This window comes from Pan troglodytes, chromosome X, assembly GCF_028858775.2.
Source record: "Pan troglodytes isolate AG18354 chromosome X, NHGRI_mPanTro3-v2.0_pri, whole genome shotgun sequence".
In the NCBI taxonomy this organism is placed as follows: domain Eukaryota; kingdom Metazoa; phylum Chordata; class Mammalia; order Primates; family Hominidae; genus Pan; species Pan troglodytes.
The window spans coordinates 133935877-133952628 of record NC_072421.2 but is presented as its reverse complement, the minus strand read 5'-3'; the positions used below and the strand labels follow the sequence as shown (position 1 = coordinate 133952628).

The 16752-nt window shown below is 38.5% G+C and overlaps 1 protein-coding gene across 3 annotated transcripts; it reads right to left on the bottom strand.

The window, feature by feature from the left end:
• Positions 1-386: 386 nt before the first annotated feature.
• Positions 387-15857, bottom strand: HTATSF1 (HIV-1 Tat specific factor 1). 3 transcript variants are annotated; one of them, XM_016944267.3, is made up of 10 exons: positions 15294-15857; positions 14863-15057; positions 12953-13133; positions 12526-12573; positions 11913-12067; positions 9790-9953; positions 8265-8364; positions 3553-3642; positions 2514-2651; positions 387-1925 (listed from the first exon to the last, which is right to left on the bottom strand). In XM_016944267.3, the coding sequence occupies exons 2-10, from the start codon at positions 15046-15048 to the stop codon at positions 720-722; spliced, it is 2268 nt and encodes a 755-aa protein (XP_016799756.1). In that variant the 5' UTR covers positions 15049-15057; positions 15294-15857; the 3' UTR covers positions 387-719. The 3 variants fall into 3 exon arrangements, with proteins under 3 accessions (XP_016799756.1, XP_016799755.1, XP_063660575.1); XM_016944266.3 differs by having other exon boundaries at positions 14863-15109; positions 15294-15529; XM_063804505.1 differs by lacking the exon at positions 15294-15857 and having other exon boundaries at positions 14863-15254.
• Positions 15858-16752: the final 895 nt, after the last annotated feature.

Below are 16752 nucleotides of genomic sequence, written 5' to 3'. Positions count from 1 at the left end.
ATTTGAATTAACTTCTAAAGGGGCCCAGAGACGCTAACAGTACAAGGTAGAATTCTAATCTGTTTCTTTAGATTTTTAATAATAATGGGAGCTGTAGACTGCAGGAAGTTCACTTTTGCACATCTGAGAGTCAATTTTAATGGAAAGAGGGTAGAAAACAAACAAGAGTTAATTTGCAAGGACTGGGCAGAAAAAAAAATCCAGAGGGTTGTTTTCTGAGTTTAGGAACATGTTCTGGTTTATAGAGAGGAAATGGAGACATACGTGCTAATACCAGCGGGAAGCAAGGAGACTCCAAAGAGATTCTTCAAGTCCTCAGAAAAGCCAACCTTCAGTATAAATAAAGCAATATCAAGAATTTAAAATGCAATTTAACTCAAGTCCAATTTTCAGTTTCTGCATATTATCAACTCATTTTTATTGATGAATATCACAAACTTCAATCAATACTTTTAAAAATATTATTCTGCATGCATTTAACAAATCTGACAAAAGAACAAGTATCCAGTTTACTTGCATTGTAACTATGACATTTTAACTAAACAATCAATTAACATATATTTAAAACCATTAGGTACAGGTAACAATGAAACACTTCAATGCTTTAATCTGATGGCATCCTACCACTATGCACATGTTCATGTAACACTACTAGTAATTACCCTGAAGCACAGGCAAATGTAGATGGAGGACTCTCCCTAAAAAGCAAGTTTAAGGGATTAAATATCATCGTCATCATCATCGCTACTGAGAATAAAGCTGCTGCCAGTGGATAGGGGCCCTTCTTCAACACTCCCAAAACCACCCAAAGTCCCCCTCTCATCAGAATCGTCAAACAACTTCTCACTGGAATCTTCCTCCTCATCAAACAACTTCTCATTGGAATCATCATCTTCGAACAACTTTTCGTCAGCATCTTCAACTTCCTTTCCATCTGCATCTTCATCTTCCTTGTCGTCTGACTCTTCAAACAGCTTTTCATCTGCATCACCTTCTTCCGCCTTTTTATCAGCAGCTTCAAGCCCCTTTTCATCTGCATATTCTTCATCCTCTTTCTCATCAGACTCATCATCAAATACTTTTTCATATGTATCCTCCTCTTCTTCCTTTTCATCTGAATCTTCGTCAAACTCTCTCTCAGAGCCTTCCTCATCTAACACTTTTTCAGAGCCGTCATCTTCAAATTCGGAGTTTTCAGAGTCATTTTCTTCTAACTCTTTGTCAAGAACATTTTCATGAAGCTCCTTTTCAGAACCTTCCTCGTCCAAATCTTTCTCGAGACCATTTTCTTCAAATTCTCTTTCGGAGCCATCTTCAGACTGTTTTTCAGAGCAGTCTTCGTCAGACTCTTTCTCTGAGTCATCTTCTTCGGACTCTTTTGTGGGGCCAACCTCCTCTTCAGACTCCTTGTTGAGGTCATCTTCAGATTCCTTTGCAAGGCCATTCTCTTCACAATCATTTTTGAGTGTCTTCTTTTTAGACTCTTTTTTAGGACTACCCTCTTCAGATCCTCTTACGGGATTGCCTTCTTCAGACTCTTTTTGGGAGCAGCTGCCTTCAAACCCTCTTTTGGGGCAGCCCTCTTCAGATTCTTTTTCAGGGCAGCCTTCTTCAGCCTCTTTTTCGGGGCTACTTTCCTTAGCATTGTTTTCAGAAGCACCTTCTTCAAATTCTCCCCCATCTTCTGTCTTTTCAAACTTCTTCTCATCTATAGGTTCTTCAAATGCCATTCCAGTTGCAGTTTCTTGAGCATTCATTTTAGATGTGCTGGGGTGCTCTGAAAAATGCCTTGCTCTAGAAGGCCCTGCCCTTTCGGAAGCAGAGACAGAATCTGAACGCCTAAGGCCTCTGTTGGCCTCAGGAGCATTGAGGAAAGCCTCCCATCCTCTCAGCCTTTCCTCCCTTTCTCTTGAGGTTTCCTCCACCTGTGGATAAATGGAGACTGCCATTAAAATAAGTTTCAGGCAAAAGGTTACTTCTCTGAACATATCTAATATTGATGAAACAACCTTAATTTTATAAAGCATCTCTTATTAGGAAATGAAAGCAATTCCGCCTTCAGTTTTCAAAACTTTACATCTTGATTTACTAGAGTTGACCTTAAATAAGACCACTTAAATAAAGGTCAAATATCACAGTACTGCAGAAATGTCTCATCTCTTAAAAAGTTAATATTTGAGCTCTGTCTATACTTTACAGCATACAAAGGAAGAGTAACATTTAGTTGAATGTGTTCTTTTCTTATCACTATTCTGAACAAGCCTCAAACTTTCAGACTTAGAAACTGAAAGACTCAAACATTTCTCTATCTTCTGAATGCAAAATATTATTTAAAAGAAGCATTGTAAATAATTAAGAGGAAGAGTAAAAAATTAAAATATATAAGTAAATAAAAATAAAAGAAGCATTGTTACATTAAATAGGTTAAACCAAACCCAAAATTTAGATCTGAAGGATCAGTATTTGTTGGTAATGAAACAATGTGTGTGCTCTTGACAAGCAGCAGAATTTACCTGATAATCTGTAGTCCCATCCCATGCCTGGGCAGTGATTTGACGGCCACCAAACCATCTTCCATCGAGAGTCTGAATACAATAATCAGCTTCCTCTGGATCCCGAAAGGACACAGAGGCCACACCATCTGGGTGCCTCTAGAAAGATAAGAAAGAAAAAAAAGGAATGAATGATAAGATTAAAAATAAAACACATACATTTCACAAAGTAGGTAAGTAGTAGTGTTCTCTCTGATACTCTGAAGTAAAAGACTTTATGTATGAAGTCTTTCTTCCATTTTATCCCAGCCAGTCACGTGCAGTCAGCTGCTTCTTTACCTCAATCTTACCTAGCAAGAACCAAGCACAATGTCTTTGGAAATGTTTCTGCTGACATCCCTGTCTAATGAGAAGCAGGACAGTATAATTGTTAAGAGTGTAAACTCTGAAGTCATATTGCCCTGGGATTAAATCCTGGCTCTGTCAGTTACCAAATGAACAACCTTGAGCCAGGTGTTCAATTTCTAAAGTGTTAGCTTCCTCATCTGTAAAATGGGTATAATAGTGCTAACCTGCCTCAAAGGGTTTTGAGAAGTGAGATAACATGTAAAGTAGCTTGTAATACACAAGCAATAAATGGTGACTCTTAATTATTGGGTGTCAATTCTGGAAGTAAAAAGAGGATGAGAAGAGGAAATATACAGGAGAATATTGTCCCTGATTGTTCCAAATATGGAGGATGAGAATAATTCACAAAGAGGGGAAAATGTGACTAATAGGGAACCAGAGATCTCATACATTTTTCTTGTACCTTCTTTCACCTGATCATGTACTCTAGGGTAATGAAGACGGAAAATAAGCAAGGCATACCAAATCTATCAAATCCTTGGCTTGCAATCCACGTTCATCTCATTATTGCTAATAGATGATTATCACAAGATAGTGGACTACTATATAAAAACATTAATCTAAAATTCAGGGGTATACTAACATCTGAGAAGAACTTATAAGGTGGAGGAATTATTGCTTTAGGATCCATATGTCCAAGCCATGAACTTACATCAAAGAGAAGGAGTTTCCTAATTTGTCCAAACTTCGAACACTCTACTCGAAGGTCTTCTCTGATCTCATTCAGCACCAACGGATCATCCTGAAAAATATGCATGATTAAAATGGGTTTGCTCCCTTCTTTAACTATAAATCCTGAGAATCCAATTTCTTGTTCTGATAAATCAACAAACAGAAAAAGGTTTTGCTTAAGGTTGTGTTTTTCATTCTATACAATTTTTTAAAAACTCAAAATCAAATAAAATTATACTACTACATACACTGCTACTCCTATAGGTTTGCCCTGCTTTAAACAAAGGAAATGGACAAGTATGGCAGGCAGCAGAAGGGGCCTACAGTGGCAGAGCAGGAGAAGATGGTGGAAGTCCTGTGGCGCATATTCAGTCAGACTGCTAATTCCTATGCTCTGCATGGGCATCAACATCACACTGATAAGAGCCCTTTGCTTTGTGTTTTGGATACATTCCTATTTACAGAAATGTTGTAACGGAGAGAGAGAGAGCAATATATCCCTTTTATTGACTAAGTGTCCTAAGATTGATTTTTGTGCTTCCAAGATGCTATTTTAACTCACAGAATAAACATTGTAAGGATTACTGTTCGTCTTGTCTCCTACCACATTGTAACAGAACCATACAAATAAGGAGCTGTTATTAAGCATGCAATAAAATACATTCTTAGCTGTTGCTTTCTTGCAACTATGAGCCTATTAAGAACATTCAAGTACTGCTGTTTCTAGTAGCCTAGAGTTCGGGTGGAAATCTCCCTATAACAACAAAATGATTTAAGATTCCCTCTGGGAATTAACAAATCTCTCTCCAAGTACCAATGCATAAAAAGGGCTCAGGAAAAGCTACATTATCAGCTTGAATTTCAACTATATACAAATATAAATGAAGATACCCTATCTACAAATTTCTATTGAAGATGACTTATACTTTCTAGGAAACATTTAAGCGCATCTATCTTTCTTACACGCTTTCATTTTTCTCATCAGCTAAAGAGGAACTATAGAGAATTGTGGCTTTCCTCCCGTAAGGTTCTTCAAAAAGCAAAAATAAGCTGGCAGGGAGTTACTGAAATCTGATTTAAAATAAAAAATACAAAATCATACTCATTTGCATAAATCTGAGGCTTCTAAAACTACAGTTGGCAGAACTCTGGACTTCCCCACTTATAAAACTCAATTTTGGAGAAGCAGCCAATTTGCTTTATACAAAATGATCAGACCTGAGAAGAATAAGGAGTAGAGAATAAAAGTTATGGCTTTTGACATGTGTGTGTGTGGGGGGTTAGCTCCTATTAGAGTGAGTGCTTTCAGAAGGCAGGACCTTTGTTTTATTGAGTTTCAGATACCTCACAGAAAATAGCACAGACTTTTGTACAAAGCCAATATTCAAGAAAATCTTTTTAAGAATTTGATAAACTGTTTCTAATACCTTTTATTCACCAAGGAAAATCAGGATTATATCAAAAACAAAAAAAAAAACTGTGTCAACATGTTTAACAACTTTTAAATTGAAGCGTGATTCCATGGTGGGGGTAGGCATCACCTCCATTTCTACACCAATGTCTCAGTGCTTTGCTTTCTTTTCTTTTTTTTTTTTTTGAAGACAGAGTCTTACTCTGTTGCCCAGGCTGGAGTGCAGTGGCGCGATCTTGGCTCACTGCAGCCTCTGCCTCCCGGATTCAAGTGATCCTCGTGCCTCAGCCTTCCAAGTAGCTGGGATTACAGGTGCGTGCTATCATGCCTGGCTAATGCATTTGAGTTTTGACTCTTCATGTCTTGGTATTCAAATTTGCCAGGCAATGCATTTTAAAGTAAGGATTTGAATTAAATACTGAAGACCCTCTGAAGTTACATTAAAAATGTTAGCCTTCAGATCAGACAGTATTCTTAGGTATGTTGCTTCTAACTGTTTGGAATCAAAATATACCCCTCCACCCAAAATCTGACTCCTTTCAGATATCTCAGGATAACCTGACAATTCAGTTTGTTTTCCACTAAAAAGCTCAATGCTGCTGTGTGTTCTTTAGGTTCATATGGAGTCTTCAGTCAAATCAAACACTCCCCCAAAACATGCAATAAAAGCAGGTTTTCCTGTTGGACACTTCTATCAAAAGTTATATAATGTCTATACCAGTGTTGTCCAATAGAAGGTTCTGTGATAATGAAAATGTTGTATATCTGCATTATCCAATATGGTAGCTACTAGCTACATGTGCCTAGTAGAAGCGATGAACTGAATTTTATTTCATTTTAATTAACTTACATTTAACCACACATGGCTACAGTCTACCATATCTGATAGCACAGGTCTACACTGAGGTTCAGGTGCTCAGAGACAGTGAACAAAAGCAAGATTATTTGTCACTCTTCTTGTTGACACGCTCTCAGCAAGCTAGTTGGACCATGTGAGGCCAGGAAGGTGGGCAAACAAGGATAGCATCACCAAGCATTTCTTTGTGAACTAATTCCACCACGGCCAAGACAATGTCCCACCATCCTTTGTGGCATAAGCATCTAAGAAGAAAATTTGCTTTCATTTGCAAAGATGCTGAAGAGAAAATGTTTTATCCACTGGCTGAATGAAAAGACTCTGGCTTGTAAATAACAAGGGTTTCATTTAGCAATTCTTTCAATTCTTCATCACATAAATATTAAGGGCCAACTGTGTGCCAGGCACAATTCTATGTACTGAGAATACAGCAGCAAACAAGGTAGACAAAATACTGGGTGTCATGGAGCTCACATTCTAGTAGACGAGTCAAAATTACTTCAGATAATAATAAATGCTATGAAGGAAACAAAATAGGGTAGTATAAAGGCTCTGTAACTCCAAAGTAATGTTTATACTAAACCAAGAAGATTAAAAAAAAAATCAGGAATTTGCAAGCATGAAACTTCTATCTTTAAAAATATTCACTGGAGGGAATGTATAGGGGTCAAGGTAGAATAAATGTGGTTTTGGGGAAAGAATATTTGTTAAGCTGGGAAGAGCTAAGTCTGCCTGGGGTGATCCTTAGACTCAAATAAGGTATTTCAATGAGCAAGGCAGGAGGTAGAAACAAGAATAGATAAAATTACACAACAGACTTCTACTTGCAGAGGTTCCAGATAGTTTGAATTAGGTTTGCATTTACATTCACACTTGAGTGGCAGGAGTATGAAATGTGTGAATCAAAGACCTCGAGTCACAGAAATAAATATGTCACCTAATAAATCACTTATTTAGCAGGGGGATAAAATGTAATAAATAATAGGAAATCCCGGAGTTGTATTTAGCAGACTAAATATTGTGATCAATCTATGCATTTATTTTATATGCTGCTTTAATGACTATGATCTGGTTTTTTGTTTTGTTTTATTTTGTTTTGTTTTGAGATGGAGTCTCGCTCCGTTGCCCAGGCTGGAGTGCAGTGGCGCGATCTTACCGTAACCTCTGCCTACCGGGTTCAAGTGATTCTCCTGAATCAGCCTCCTGAGTAGCTGGGATTACAGGTATGCGCCACCATGCCCAGCTAATATTTTTGTAATTCTATGCATTCATTTTAAAGTTATTGCTGGCAAAAACAGTATTTCAAAATGCATCTGGTGTGCACGTGTTTATAAACCATACTTCATTATCACTGCAACTGTAAAACTGTAAACTGTTATATTTCAAAATTCTTCCAGATTTCTAGTCAGAAGAGATATCAATCAATCTCATAAATAAACCAGACATATATTTCCAATGACCTCAAAAGATGCCCAAACTCCATAGGTACACAGTAAACCTTATCACAACACTATTCATTGAGATAGAGCTGAACTGTCCATTTTGGGGCCCTCTCTAAGGGAGCTACAATTATATTACCATTTTGACTGTTTAAATGCACAAAAGGGTCAGGAATGGGCACTGATTACAACTAGATTATTGGTAAAAACCGAATTTTACGTTATGAACATTTTTCTCTGTATAACTTGCTATCTGTATAACCTGCTTTCTGTATAACTTGCTATCACTAATTTCAGAACCAGGGAGAGAATAAAGAGTTGTTTCTCCACAACAATAAAGTCAGTCTACACCAGTAGACAGAGATAAGAATAGAGGCAGAATGTAACACAAGGTACTTTGATGACAATATTCCTCAGAACTCCTTGTTCTTTGCTTCTCCTTTATTCACTTTTTTGAGGGGAGGAAGGACAGTTCCATTCACTTTTTTTAAAATCACTTAAAAAAGTTGATACATAACAGATGTACTTATTCACTTTTACTTGCTGTTCTTGGAATTTTCCAAGGACATTAAACATTATAACTTTTAGTACCAAACTGAAGTTTGCATTTACAATTGTGAAGCTGGTACTCCCCACCAAAATCAGGCCACACTTGTTGGCTTGCACTGAAAATCCACAAGCAGTTCCCATAAATCTTTTGATGATGATATTTTTCAATGGTTTCCCATACCAAGTAGCTGCTGCTTGGGGCGCAGTATGGTTATTAAACAGTCTTATCTGTGATACACTTTAAAACAATACTGGGCTAAACAAAGGGAAGGGAAATCAAAAGACTTAAGTAGCTTCTTGGCTCCATCTTCCTTTACTACTTGCTGCACAAACACGTAGGAGGTGACATGACAAAGATGAGGCGAGGCAAGCTCCAGGCTCCCTTGAGAGAAAAAAAGCCTATCAGCATTTCTATCAGTAAGCACACCACTTCCTACCTCAAAATCCATAGGATGAAACATATTCTTGATGATGACAACTCGCTCATGGCGCATCCGGGATGGTCCGGCTCGCCTCTCAGGTCTCCAATCCAACTGCCTGAGGCAATGAAGCAGTAACAACAAACTGTAAATTTTGCTTCAGACTTGTTGGAGAGAGAAAAGAATGAGTTGTTCATACAATACTTTATTGAGTATTTAATAAAGATAATTACTGGATTTTACAACAACAAACTGTATTTCAGTCACAGTTCCAGTCAGAAAACTTTCTGAAATAAAAATAACGGGCAGGGGGCCGTGTGCGGTGGCTCATACCTATAATCCCAGCACTTTGGGAGGCCGAGGCGGGCGGATCACTTGAGGCCTGGAGTTCAAGACCAGCCTGGCCAACATGGTGAAACCCCATCTCTACTAAAAATACAAAAATCAGCCAGGCGTGGTGGTGCACGTCTGTAATCCCAGCTACTGGGGAGGCTGAGGCATGAGTATAGCTTGAACCCCGAAGGTACAGGTTGCAGTGAGCCAACATTGCAACCCTGCACTCCAGCCTGTGTGACAGAGTGAGACTCTTGCCTCAAATAAATAAAATAAAATAAAATAAAATAAAAGGCAGAGGCAAAATGATCCCAGTATCTGAAATCCCCAGATGAAATGTTTTTCAGGGCAACTGTTGTCTGATTATACAAACATTCCAATGAGACCCTTGAAAAATCTCTAATTCTTAGTATTTATGAGTTCAGAAAGATATACCTTGAGGCTAAAAAATATTTAAATTGTATTGGTTTTTAGGTACTTTATCATTATAAAAAACAAACTGCACTCAAATACATAAAACTACTCAACTCTGTTACAATCATAAATTTTACTGATATTGTTTAAAAAATGTGTGGTTATCAATTTTACCTACACTTGTAAAAACAATGAGACATCACAACTAAATGCTTTTATGATATTTAATTAGTTTAAGCATGGTGTTAGAAGTGTCATTAGAATTTACTCTGATAAAAGTATTTATCATTTTGACTAATTTCTTAGAACTAGTATATTTCAAAGTATATTAAACAAACAGAATAATAATAGAAACTTGATGACATTATGTATATACTACATACAACTACAGTAAATACAATTATAAAATCCTGTCATTTCTAATTCCTATAACAAACCTGTATAGAAAAATTTAGCTCCTGGTACCACTGATTTCAATCCACACAGAAGTAAACGGTTCTGGTACATAAGCCTAAACTATCTTATTTAATTTGATGTTCAACGTTTTCCAAACAGATGGCTTCTCTTAGCTCATTTAAGCCCTTATTATATTACAAATAGACACTCTGGAAAATTAAAATCCCCACCACTGCTAAATCTAAACCTATTGTATAGATTGCTAAAGGTACCTGATGAGCTAATGAAATTATTTTAAAATAATGTGTAGGCACACTTGACAGAATAAAACTAGATGGCTATTACCAAAAATATACTCTAGAATATATGGAACCTTTCAAAAGGGAAAAAAATTACAAACTTTTGTTGCATAGACAGCTTCTTCTTATAGTCTTTGCACTTCTTCTTCTTCTTTGAGGCATCATATTCTCCCTTCAGTTGAAACTTTGCCACCTCAACATGTAATTTGTAGCCTCTAATTTCATCTTCATCCAAAAGTTTTAATGCAAGTTCCACAGATTCTCTCTTTATAAATGTAAGACAAAATATAGTCAGTTATACAATGAAATAAAACTTCAGGAGTTTTTTAGATGAACGATGATTATACATAAAATAATTTAAATTCTTATATTTATATATTATGAATATACGAGATCTCTTTCTCTCTTTGAGATAAAGAACTCTAGAATCTGAACCAGGAAACCCGCATCTGAGACACAGCTGTCCCTAACTGGCTGTGTGAACTTGGGTAAATTATTCAAGCTTCCTGAGCCCCAATATCGTCGTATGTAGAATGGAAATAGTTAATACCTTCATCACAAGGTTCTTGACAAAATTAAATGAAATAATGCATGGAAAGGATAAGGACTAACATATGGTAGGTGTTCAATAAATATTATTATTGGGTAATTTTGTCTCTTGAGGCCACAATTTCTCATTTGCAGAATGAAGGGAGCAAATCTGCATGATTTCTAAGGTGTATTTCTTTTAAAATTCTATAATACTCTTACTTAAAAGACTAGATGACTCAAGGAATTGGGAACACCATAGACAGCCTTTAATTTTTTGGTTCATCCATTAAATTGTGAGTCTGTAATACACTGAGAAGTAGAAGACAATTATCTGATGACTTGTACTTTATATTAAATACATGTATGGATTCCAGGTCTTAGAGAAAGGACAGTTATCAGCCCTATACAAACAGAGTCAAAGATCAGAGGACCTGTAGAAAAGAAAAATGGATAACTGAACTCAGCTGCTCACATATATGGGTCCTGGAATAATTCACTATATTTTCCTGGAACTCAATTTACTGTTTTGACAATCTTGTACTTCTATGGGTCTCAAAACTCAATTTTTTTCCTTTAAAAATTTAAAAAATCTAACAGAACTCCCTAAGAATCTGTTCGCAGATTTTTAAATAATCCTTAAAGAACTTATAAAACTCTCAAATCTCCTTACATTTGAACATTACAAAACTACCATCCTAAAATGGTCATGCTCATGTCCCATAACCATCACGTTTAAGATTCAGGTCAAAAACCTATTTCCCAAAAAGCTGTCAGCTTAATCCTACTCTCTTCTGATCTCACTGGAATACTGTATACTCACAACACACCTGTGGTGTTTGTACTTTTGCTTTACCATTTTGACTTTACTCTGTAATTATTTTCAGGTTTGACTTATGTACATGTCATCATTTGTTCTGTACCCTGTGATAATGTATAACACATGCTCCTAAGGTGGCAGGTGTTCCAGAAATGATGGCTGCCTCTGGCATTGAGGTTTCTTTGTGTAATTTATGGTACTATGACTACATGAAGTTCTGCAAATTTCTCTTAATACCACTCTCTCTTTTCTCACATTCAAAAAAATATTTTAAAGCAGTAAGAATAAGCTATCGTCTCCTTCGTGGTCTAATTCAAGGGTCAGAAAAATCCTTTTGTTAAAGGGCCAGTTCGTAAATATTTTAGGCTTTGTAGGCCACAAGGTCTGTGCTGCAACCACTCAACCCTATCAGTGAAACACAAAGGCAACCATAGACAAATGCATAAATGAATTAGTGTGGCTGTGTTCCATAAAGCTGTATTTACCAAAACAGAGCCCGAGTTTGCTGAACCCTGGTGTAATTCATTCCAATGGACAACTAAAATGTTACTGGCTTTTTTTCTTCTTGAATTTTTAAAATGTAGTCTGAATTGACTGTACACATCAATAAAGAAATCTTTCTAGTGAGAATTTTTCAAGACAGAAGAAGCACTCCAGTCGCATACTTATATAATACTTTTACCTGATAACATATTTTCTTAAAACAAGTGAATAATCTTACCAATGTGATACACACAGGTACTAACTGAAATTTCAGTTTTCTTCATATCCTGTTTTGAACAGTTCTTGGTGTTGGTTATCATCTATAAAAATTATAGCCCTGGTTCCTGAGTTAAAAACGAAGATACAAGAAACTTATTTGATCATACAACTTACTTTCAAATAACAGCAAAGACCGTCTCCTTTAAGATTTCCTTGATTATCTTTGTAAAGTTTGACCTTAAATTCTTCTGTCTGAGGATCTCTCATAATAATGCCAAACTTGGACATAAGTTGTATAAATTCATCCACTGTAATATCTGGAGGCAAACCTGTCATTTAAGAAAAATTAAAAAACATTTATAATTGATAATGAAGGTGAATTACTTAGCATTCTACCAATTAGAAATCTATAACTTAGGTGAATGCAATGTTGATTTTCTAAATGTATGTAAAAGTTTTACATTTACGGAACTGAAGAAATTTCACATTTTTGTGTGTTCAAATATACATTAAAATTATGCTTTCTTGAGGGCCTCACTGAATGGGAAGGGACACACTGCTGTAAGTTACATTAACCAGGCCCAAAGGTTGGTATGCAAAGTTACACACTAAATTTCTTGGTTCTGTAATGAACACACATATTCCTTACTAATATAAATGGCTGAACAAAAAATGACACAATGATAAAAAATGGACTCTGGAGAAACTGAAAGCTAAAAATCACTTCGTGAAAAATCTCAAAATTAAGTATTTCCTACCTTAAACCTGTTTAAAAAGTTATACATACCAGACACGTATACATTTGTATTTCTGTCTTCTTCAACATGAAACCATCCTAGAAATCAAAATTAATTAAATAAATAAAACACTTGCAAAAAAAGATAAGAGTCATATTATGGAATCTTGACAAAGCAGCAGTTTCTTGAAACTTCCAGGACGACCTTTCTGTTACTCTTAAAAGACCAAGATAAACTAACTCAAATCACTACCCAGCTTTCAAAAGATTTAAATCTTTTGAGAAATAATTAGTTTTAGAGCCCTATCTGGAAAAAAGATGGCCAGTTTATCTTGATTCTTTATAACTGACACTACCTTAAAGAAAAAACTCACCTTATTCCTTCAAAGCTATTATAATTCTCGAAAAAGCAACTGTACCTATGCACACCCATATTTTTAATTTTTACACTTAAAATTTGTAAGCTAGAACCACTTACCTGACTCAGCCTTTCTTTTTTCTCCCTTCTTTCTGGCATCAGTGGGTTCCGGGGCTTTTTCTTGTGGAGGTTCCTCTGCAGTCCTAGCATGGACGTCTTCAACATTTGCGGTAGAACTAGATGCGCCATCGTTAGAGAAGCCATAATTGGCCTGATATGTAGCAATGAAATCTTCAGTAATCTACACAAGCAATTCAACAGACCCGGACAGAGAAATTCAAAATTATTTCCACTCATAAGAAGTTTAAATTGTGTTTTTACAGCATAGTTATACAACTTAACACAAAAGTGTTTCTGTGGATAATAGTTGTAGTTATTAAGGTATAAATGCAAGAATAGTCACCTTCTATAGAAAATTGTGCATACGGTGATAAAAAATAAGACACAAGTACTTAGATGATCAATGCAAAAGTCTGAGATACGATTTAAAGCATTTTAAGTGATGCTGGCACCTTTTCTAGTTGTTTCATTTATTAATTACTACCTCTCTACACTCTACTTGACTAAGGCTACAAATACATACAACAAAGGAAGAACCAGATAATAAAACAATAAAAACCAACAGTCAATGAATAATCTAACCACAGAATCCAATTTTCTCTTACTGTACAGATGCACAAATATACATGTACAATAAGTACTTAAATATCTGTATGCAGAGAGCACACAGAACAGAACTCTGATTTGGTATATAAAGAATGGGGTTAACAATTGTAAAACTAAATGCTCATTTTAACTTTATCACAAATTAAATGACGTTATATTTTAGTATCAGAACAAATTAAAGGCAAATCCAACTCATATCTATCTTCCTCCCCTTTGGGGGAAAAGCGTTATTGCAAAACGAAAGAAATATAGTTATATCATCATACCAATCAATATTAGGCAGGCATGGAATGGGGAAAATGTAAAACCCAAAGTTTGAAGAGGTATGGGCTTCAACAACATAAAAGGATAAAGTCACACATTAATCCATTATCACACCTTTGTTAAAAGTATTCAGAATGCTGAAGAAACCAAATCTGCACTCAAACTAGCACTACCAACACAGAAGTGAAATCGTAAATTTTAACAATCTGGAGGGATTGGAATATATATACAAATACAGAATGGGAAAGAAAAGTTGCAAAAGAATTGTTACAATAGCAGTCCAGTCGCGCAGTGGAGACAGGTTTTGTATCATTGACTTGCAAGTCAATTCGTGTGCTATTAGTGTGCCCTTTCCTGCTCATGAGAGCCAGATTAAAAGGGCACTTTTACCACAAAGTTTACAGAATCAAGTTTAACATTAGTTATTTTACTTCGAAGCTGAAATAAAAATACTTAGCAATTTCCAAGTATTCCAAACAAACATACACAGATTTTCCATCTGTATTCTGTGTATCTCCAGTCTTATTCCTGTGGTTACATGGTTCAAACATATATGCCTAGGGACAAAATTTACTAGGAAAGTAAAGCAAGGTGCAAAGAAAGTTCAATTAGTAAAGATATATAAACAGCTACTTTAAAAAAGAAATCAAGAAACTGCATTTTGCACATAGTACATAAGCTAAACATCTGAGTTCCTAGGACAAGTGGGGTTGGCTACCAGAAATGGACAGCTACTAAATTTGTTCTTGGTATTTTTCCTCTTTGCAATAAAAAGCAGTCATGTAATAATCAACTGTGACCTTCACAGACAAGATTAATAAAGCATAGAAAAGACTTAAAAATTACATTTAAGACACTACCCTGAAGATTTACGTTCTTTTACACATCGGTGCCCCAACAAACACAACAAAAAGAAGCGTCGCTATCCAAGGGGGCTAGGACCAAGGACCAAGGATCTCAGCAAAGCAAACGTAAAAGGAGTGCCCCGCGAGGCTGGCCAGGCGGCCCGCTCTGCAGTGGCGCCCGTGGCACTCTCCTACCTTGGGGAACCAAGCCTTTTTGTCCAGGTCCCACTCGTAGGGAGTGTCCGTCGGCTGCTGCCCGAGAGAATCGGGTTCTCCGCCGGCATCGGTCTGGGTGTCACCATCCTTGCCGTCTCCGTACAATTCTTGCATTCGCAACTGCTCATCAAACTCATCGTTCCCATCCAAGTTGGTGCCGCTCATGTTTCCTACCTAGCTCAGGAGCAGGGTTCAGAAGAACTAAGAGGCCGAAATGACGCTGGAGCTGAGCAGAGAAAGGGAGGTCGACCGCGCTCTGCTCGCGCCCCGCCGCCCCCCGGCCCGCCTCCCCGCTGCGCCCCAGCAGTCCCCGGGAAATCGCGGCCGCTCGGCTGCTGCACCGCCCCCCTCTCTGCCCGCCCACCGCGCGCGCGCGCTGATGCTGTGAGCTCGGCCGCGCCACCGCCCACCTGGCTTGCTCCGCCGGGCCTCGGCACCGCCGCTAGGTCCAGGGCGCTGCGGGAGCGCGCAGGCGCGCTGCCGCCGCCGCCACCGCCGCCGCCGCCGACCGGATCTGAGGCGACTGCGGCTCCCTCGGCAACGTCAGGAAATTACTTGTAAACTAAGCCCTGCTCAGGCCGACGCAGCCACCATTGTCGGCGCGTGGCGACGTCGCGGGTCGCGCCGACACGCCCACCATGGCGTCAAAAAGCGCCGACGCCGGCACGCGGAGCGAGGCCCGGGGAGGCGGGGCGCCGGGGTTGGAGGGACGCGCTGCTGCTGCGCGTCAACGCACACCGGGGTCGGGTTTGGGGCGGGGCGAGGGCCACTGGGATCCCGCGGCTCCTCAAGGGCCTTGAGCTCCGCGGGGTCCCCGGCGGATCGGCCGGCCCGGGAAGGAAACGGAAGGAAGGCGTGGGAATATTCCCTCGCGGGGGTGGCCGGGCGGGTTTCGCGAGGGCGCCATCTTAGGGGAGTGGGTGGGGCGGACAGGACAAATTTCTCTGGCTTCGAGAAAACGACGCGCCTCCTTCGCCCAAAGGCCCCTCCCCCGCTCAGGAACCGCGTCTTTTACTTGTTTCTTTACGACACCCTGGGATAGACACCGGATCTTGTTCATCTTGGTAGCCTAAACTCCTGGCACCGGCTCTGGTGTCTAATGCGGAATGAGCGAATGAATGAACGAATGAGGGGTAGAAGGGCCAACTTTCTTTTTCTGGTGTCAGCCTTCTCCTTTATCGGTCTCATACCTTCCTCTGGCTGGAGTTCGACTCCCTGGGAAGGATGGAAAGGGCAGCAGTTGCCTGCCTCTTGTACTGCAGATTTCAGTGGCGCTCGAGCTTCGAACTTGAAACTTAAGCATAAATGTAAACATCCCAGTGTAAACACCAGCTTTATTGGTCGGGAAACTCCGCTTCTTTGTCATTCTTTTAGAAAGACACAGCATACTTTTTGTTCTAAACAGAACTTTGTTTTCAGGAATTACACTCATTGCTGAAAAGGAAAAGGTCCATATTTTTAAGTTGGGCAGGTATTTATTGAGCCCCTACTAAGTGCAGGGCACTGCGTGAGGCTCTGGCGACCCAGGAGTCGACAAGACAGGCACAGCTCAGAGGAGACAGAATTAAGATGGTTGGCACCTGACAGATATGAGATGCTGGAGGACAGCAGTTCTCAAACTTTTTGGTTCCAGGTCCTCTTTACACTAAAACATTGAAAACCCCAAAAAACGTTTGTTTGTGGTTTATACTTACCAATATTTCTGCACAAAAATGAAAGCGGCTGTTAAAAAATACTAATTCATTAAAATAATAAGGAACCCATTAGTGTAAACATAAATATCATAACCCGGGCTTGAGGTCCGGGAAAACCTTACCAGAAAAAATTATTTCACTATTCCAGTGACCTTCACTTCTAAACATAGCAGTT

Excerpts from the sequence above, each read along its gene's own strand:
- HTATSF1 (XM_016944267.3), bottom strand. The coding sequence starts at position 15,048 with ATGAGCGGCACCAACTTGGATGGGAACGATGAGTTTGATGAGCAGTTG. Across the intron at positions 12,068-12,525 it reads TACAAATGTATACGTGTCTG|GTTTGCCTCCAGATATTACA; the intron begins GTATGTATAACT and ends CTTAAATGACAG. Across the intron at positions 9,954-11,912 it reads GTCTTTGCTGTTATTTGAAA|AGAGAATCTGTGGAACTTGC; the intron begins GTAAGTTGTATG and ends ACATTTATAAAG.